The following is a 6932-nucleotide window of genomic DNA, read 5'->3' on the forward strand; positions in this document are numbered from 1 at the left end:
GGTAGAATGGGTTGTGGGAGAAAAAGTACTTTTAATGCGAAAATGAATGTTTCACCTGACCACTGTACAAGCTCGCTTATTACCCTACTCTGAAGCTCTTGCAAACTCACACGATGCATATCTTATCATCAAGCTAATAGGCTACACTGCCAAAAAGATAAACAAACCATTCCCATGCTTCACAAGTAGTACATGATAAACAACTTTTTTTTATATTTGAGGATGGGATACAGAGCACACTAATAGAATTAACAAAAGTGAGAATGGGGATAATATGCGTGCGTGTGTGCGTGTGTAGTGTGTGTGTGAGATGTAGTATGAACATGGGATGCTTTTGTCTTTCTACTCTGTAATCAATTCATTGACGTGCCAATCTTCGTATGTATCATCAGGCAAAAACCGCCGTACAATAAGGGGAATCTTCTTTTCCTTGAGCTCTTTCATAGCAATAACGAGAGGATCCGATTCGCCATCAAGCTCAACCATCACTGGTGCGTTCAAGCTAAAAGAAAATGCCCATTTAACACACTCTATATCCATATCCATATCCAATCACACCTTATACCCATACCTGATCTGCAATGCACGGGTTCCTAATACACGTGCTCGCTCATATTTTGTCATATAGGGAGTGGTGGTCTTTTCTTTGCTCTCAGTGGCATCAGCTGCAGCGTTGATAGCACCGTTTTGTTGCATGGCATCTTCGAGAATGGCAATGGCTTCTTGTTGCTCCTGCTCCTGGTTCTCATCCACCATATCCTGCTCCATCACATCGTCGTACATCTCCTATCATAGATCAACAAGGTGAGCATCGACCCATTCCTTGGTACCACGAACAAAGGATCCCGCTGAACAAAAAGGCTTACAGGCTCATATCCATCATTGCTACAATAGACAGAATTCAATGAGTACAAGTTTATGAGCGTTGACGATGGGTCAATGGCTACTCACCCGTAGTCGAAATCGTTCTCCTCGTGGTCTGACATTGTTCGATCGATAGATGCACACTTGCTTATTTTCGGGACAAGTGGATTTTTCTTTGCGGAGCCGTCACGAGATTGTCTTGCTCCACTCCCAGCTGCCGACCATCCACTTTACGCAGGTTACAAGGATTACGCTTGCATCAGAAAATCCCAGGGCATCAACAAGTCAATATCTTAATGTCATCTCGATTTGTTCACGCATGCTGGCTAGCGTCGACAAGGATACCACAAGTGATACTACTTGGTTGCCAAGGAAACCTTCTCAGCTTAGTGATGTGCAATGCTTCCAAATCACATTTACGAGGATCAGCCGGTGTTAAAGTAAATCTTGAAAAAGAGGGCATACTGCTCATAGTTGTAGCAATGAAACTTTATCTTCATCATAATAAATCCATGCATCCACACATACGGCACACGCTTATGGATCATTGTGTAGCTTTTATTTTGATAATGTGTTTTTAAGGGGAGGTTTGTTGCTGACCAGCAATCGTACGATTAGAATGGCAATGCTTGCAAGCACAAATATGGATCCCATGAATTGGATTGCAACCGTCCATGAATAATGACTGAAAAGAGCACCAGCAATTAGTCCACTTGGAAAGATCCCAATAGGCGCGAGAAGATAAATTAAGCTCACGCCTTTTTGTATTAGATGAGGATTGGCCACTTGAGCGACACAAGATGGAATCAGCCCAAAAAAGACACCGCCAGTGATCCCAAAGAGTATGCAATAAAGAACAAAGACGCCTATCCCATATGACAATTGCCAAATGACCATGTTGCATACTCCTGCATATAACAATAAGCCTTCGATATCAGTGCGCACTGAGGGGATACATATAGCACTTACCGCATAAAAATGTTGTTGTAAAGAGCGTGTTCATGACCCCAAGGCGATCAGCCACATACCCTATTCCAATTCGCGATATAGCATTCGTAGCAAACATAACAGAGACCAATCCTGATCCCAGGGTTGCACTTGCACCGATGTGTTGAGCGTACACGGGAACGAGCATAAACGAAGGATAAAATGCGAGGCATGTAAGAATGATGCCTATGGTCAAAAGAATGTACCGAACGCTAGCAAATTCAGGATCGATAAGTTTGTACCAATTTGGATTACGTTTGATATCAGAGGTAACGGGTCGTGTGAGCACTGTTGATATAGCAAGCAAAACAAAGATGATCGCACCCAAGACACGAAGGGTATTGCGGTAACCAAGGGGTGAATCAATCATCGCTTGTATTATTGGTGCCATTACCAGGGGCCCTATGCAGGCACCGCTTGCCGCCGCACTACACGCAAGTGAACGATTTCGCGAGAACCATTGTGCTGGAAGCACTGATGCAATCAAGTATACAAAACCACCACCAATATTGAAGAGGATTGCTTGGCTTAGCATGACATGATAAAATTTTGTTGAAAAGCTTGCCAGGATCAAGCTCATAGGGCAGATAAAAGTTGCTATTATGCAAGGCCATCGATAACTTTGAGACCATTGTATGAAGCCAACCGAAATGGGACCCATCAAAAAGCTCACACCAGAAGCCAGTGGACCTGTGAACCCTTGAATGGATGGATCAACTTCTGGATATACCTCGAGGTACCTATTTAGTATCGGTCGTAAATATGTATATGATCGATGTGTCGGTATACATGCATGAGTAAAGGGATACATATACTCACAGGACTTCGAAAACTCCCCAGTTTGAATTTATGCCAGCCAAAGAAAAGATAATCAGGAATGCCCCTAGCACGGTGAGCCATCCACGGCTACGCCATCCTTCATATTCTCCTCTTCCCTCCTCTTTTTCTTGATTGTACTGGATACTGCTGTGATCATCCGATGATATAGCTATTGAAATAGACTCGATGTTATATATAAATGCGTTCAATTACAATGATTCATGGCTGTGAAGGTTATGCATGCCCTTCAATACTTGCATATAATACTGTTATAGGACATTTTCTCGTCTTCAGCAGACAATGGTATACTATTGACATGTGCTGTTTGTAATATCTTCTCGTTCTTCTGCTTCATTTCTGATGCTTGAGGAGCAAAGAATATGTTGCAATAGAAAGAAAGCAGGAAAATTGACGCAATGGTAATCTCCTTTTTTTTCAATTATGTATCTCCTGCGATATGATGCATGGTGTTATCCAACATTATGCGCGGCGCATGCATGTGCGATGCTAAGAGTGTCTTTATACGTTCGTTCTTTGGAATGATGACGTGAGAATGTGGTCCGCATGACCCTTTTATGACACACATGGCTGGTATGTATGAATCCATGATAATCCTGGACTTGAATTTGGCAAGATCTCGATTGCGGAAGGCCATCATTGCCATGGAAACCTACACATCCAAATATGGAAATCGTTTCCGCCGCTCCTTATCAACCCCGAACAATCAGCCACTACGCGTGTTTCTTTCATCACCGAGATATCGTATACATGTGCAAGAGTGCCGTGGACGCGAAAGCTACTGCGTCTGATGGCCTACATCGATCTCGAAGACTCAATTGACTCAATTAAGGCTGCCTGCGTAAAGATTGCAGGTGGATCGTTCCGGGTCATACATTACACAACCACAACTTTTGGACGTGTCGTTCACCCATACCATAAATGCAAATGACAACATCTCTTTTTATTCTATTCTTATGCAAGCTTCTAGAGTGTATAACGACTCTATGCATGATTCTGACGCCTGATCATTGGTTCGACCATAACTCTGGGGAGCGGATTCCACGTTGGTCAAAGTCGTAGTTGCCCCTGACGTTGATGCATGTCATCCCATCGTAGAAGATCAAATCACTAAAAAGGAACAGGTGTTATGTACAGCGTATCTAATCAACGAAAAGGGGGAGGTGGGTTATGTCACTGAATGCAGCCTTTGTTCCATACACAATGAATCAATCAGACCCTTTCTCTTCCTTTATTTCTATAATGCAATGCACAAAGCCTCCACACAAGACAAGATCCAACGTAGGAAGAAGGAATAGACACTTGAAATGGTTGACCAACACAATCCCGTATTCGCTAAAGTAATCCTTTAATCCAACATCAATCACAAGACATCAATCACTAATCCAACATCAATCACAAGTGAGATAGACCGAGAGGTACAACGAATTGCTCCAATGGAGGAAATGTATCGATTGAGAAGGTTCTATCTTATGGGCGTGCATTGTGCGAAGGTGAATGGATGGATGTGAGGTGGTATTTGAATGCGTGGTGGCGAATCATATCCATGGCGTGTCAAAATAAAAGTTTGATGATGATGATTGAGAGGTTATGCAAGGATGATGATAGCAGCTGCCGTGGAATAGCGTGTAGAGTACGGTCATTGGATGTGTCAATCATTCAGGCTGATAGCACCAAGGTCAAGTTGACAATGAATACATAAGAACAAAGGCTCTTTTTCCACGCGTTGTATATACCCATATCCTTCCATCCCACGTACATACCAAAGCAATGTTCATATTATACTCATAAGCAATCGTATGTATTAAAGCAGTTTGCCACAAGTAAATAAAGCTGCTTCTATACAATGGCTGCTATCTGCTGTTCATGTGAAAAAGGCTGTCGACAAGTTGCCGCAAATAAAGAACGCTGTTTTGACACAATGGAGTAAAGACCTTGCTAATGGCAACTGCTGTAATGAATGCTGTACGATTGGTCGTGGTAGAGGAGTGTACAAGAAAACGTGTGGTGTCAAGAAAGGCGGGTGTGTTGTAGTAGGGCGCACACACCATGGACCTGCCATTCACTCAAAGACGCGCGAATCATGACAGCTGTAGGATTGACATGATGGGTTGAAGCAGGACAATCGTTCGCAGGAGGTAGTTGTATGTATTTGAGTGCACCAACAGTTGAGAATGGGAGGAAGAGGGAAGAAGCCGGGAGTGGAAGAAGTGGAAATTAAATGCAAGTTGAATTGACATTTCCTTGTTTGAGCGTTTTACAGTCAAATCCTCTCGGATCAAGAAAGCTGAAGGATGGACATGGTGAGCTGGAGCAGGACAATCGTTCACATGCATTGGATTGGGCAACAATGGAGAATGGGAGGACTAAGGTTATTAGCTGGCATTTTGAACTATTCCTAAATAGTGTACAAGTGTCATGCATCGCCTGTGCTGACTGACTCAAGTTACACAACACGTCCCTCTGCATCTTTTGCTCTGCCAGGGTCCAGCTACTTGACAATGAACAACAGCTCTTCCCGTTTCTCATCACTTTTCCCAAATGGGGAAACCACCTGAAAAACCATTATCTTTCGCAGCAGCGGCTGCTGCCCCATCCAAGGAAACCCTGACACTGTGGGGTGGGGGTCTAAACGGCTTCCAACCATGGTGCCATGCGGACAATGACAATGCATTACTTTTCGAGTTGACTAACACCAAGATATCCGATATTGCTTTTCGAAGTGCTGCACGTCAAGTTTTCTCCCCGAACGATACCTGTGGATTGATCATTCGCACCACCCACCGAAGAACGATAGCCGAAGTCGTCTTTAACTCCTACGCTTTACGAGAAAAACACATAGGGTCTAAAGTTACCCTCCCCAATGGCCAAATCATCGCAGGCCATGTACCTATTCCCGAACACTGGGATATCGTACGTGTCAACCTGTCAAATCTCCCAGCTGTACAACATCGTAAATTGACAACAATGATCCTCCATGCTCTTCAGCCCTATGGCCACGTTATTGAAGTGTGCATTCATCTTGAACAAGGTTGGTTCACAGGAACCGGTTACGCTATCATCAACAAAGCAGCAGATAACAGCCCTCGGAAACCCAATGCCACGAAGTCTCCTCCGCTACCTCTCGACCATACCATCCCCATCACTTCCGAAAAAGGAAAAGAAACAACCAACATGTATGCTACCTGGGCACAAATGCCTCTCTATTGCCGCTATTGCCACGCCTCTGGTCATTCACGTCTGTCATGCCCAAGTAAACCATCCCCCAGATGTTTCCACTGTCAAGTCCTAGGTCATATTAAGGCTATGTGCCCCTACCGCAAAGAAAGTCTACAGCAAACCCCCAAAGTATCCTTTACAGCAAACGCTCAACAATCGACTAAACGGCCTCGTGTAACACCCTCACTACCTCCGACATCCACAAAGCATGAACCTAAATCTATTGAACCATCTAAGTCAAGCCCACCACGTGCACCGCCCAACGTCCCTGCTTCTCCCAACCCCGCTCTTAAGGATCACAAACAGCCCGCCAACGCTATGGAACAAGACCCTCCCCCCTCACCCGCTACGATTAAACCCGATGATCTGCCTCCATCGCCACCAATCCAAGATGATGATGAACGTATGGAAGATACCTAGCAGGTTTCTTCTTCTTCCTTATTTTTTCTCTTCGTTTCGTCCTTGGGACTTATTATATTTAGTATAATCTCTTGCTCATTTCACCATCAATGCGTCATATATGACGCGGAATAAAGCAATACACTACAAAAAAAATTGACAATGAACAAGCTGAGGGTGGTCTTGGTATTATTAACCCGAAACATCATATAGCAGCTTTACAACTTCGTTGGTTGCTTCCCCTCCTTTCTTGTGACAACCCATTGTATCCCCCCACCCTTGCTGATCCTTACCTTCGTTTCTGTTTACAATTTTTTTGTGACACCTTTTCCCCCATCATTCCCATCCTTTTCCCTGAACGTCGTACTCACCTTCTTCAATCTTTGGGCCACTTCAAGATGCTCTTTCAAGCTGCTGACAAGTTACAACTTAACATCAAATGGAATCAAGTCTCCCTTCACACCGTCTTTGAATTTCCTCTTCTGAAGGTTTGCACCTATGATGGTCCTAATGATGAGCCTCCAAAGGTTAGTTGGAGGAACTTGCTGGTTCGCGATGTTTACGTTCTTGATCCACAACTACGTCGTTGTCGTGCTCGTACCCTTTCGGAACGTCGATCCATTTCC

General features: G+C 44.0%; 3 protein-coding genes across 3 annotated transcripts; 1 reads left to right on the plus strand and 2 right to left on the minus strand.

The window, feature by feature from the left end:
- Window positions 1-342: 342 nt before the first annotated feature.
- O0I10_006622 (uncharacterized protein) lies at window positions 343-986 on the minus strand (the record flags this gene model as incomplete). The annotated part of the gene is made up of 4 exons (XM_058486649.1): window positions 343-502; window positions 572-786; window positions 867-885; window positions 952-986. The coding sequence occupies 4 exons, from the start codon at window positions 984-986 to the stop codon at window positions 343-345; spliced, it is 429 nt and encodes a 142-aa protein (XP_058342720.1).
- A 436-nt stretch (window positions 987-1422) lies between these two features.
- O0I10_006623 (uncharacterized protein) lies at window positions 1423-3711 on the minus strand (the record flags this gene model as incomplete). The annotated part of the gene is made up of 4 exons (XM_058486650.1): window positions 1423-1772; window positions 1834-2591; window positions 2671-2839; window positions 3690-3711. 4 exons carry the CDS (start codon window positions 3709-3711, stop codon window positions 1423-1425), a joined length of 1299 nt encoding a protein of 432 aa, XP_058342721.1.
- A 1518-nt stretch (window positions 3712-5229) lies between these two features.
- On the plus strand, window positions 5230-6327 carry O0I10_006624 (uncharacterized protein; the record flags this gene model as incomplete). Its single annotated transcript, XM_058486651.1, has 1 exon — window positions 5230-6327. The coding sequence occupies one exon, from the start codon at window positions 5230-5232 to the stop codon at window positions 6325-6327; it is 1098 nt and encodes a 365-aa protein (XP_058342722.1).
- Window positions 6328-6932: the final 605 nt, after the last annotated feature.

This window comes from Lichtheimia ornata (assembly GCF_029851405.1).
Source record: "Lichtheimia ornata isolate CBS 291.66 chromosome Unknown scaffold00029, whole genome shotgun sequence".
In the NCBI taxonomy this organism is placed as follows: Eukaryota; Fungi; Mucoromycota; class Mucoromycetes; order Mucorales; family Lichtheimiaceae; genus Lichtheimia; species Lichtheimia ornata.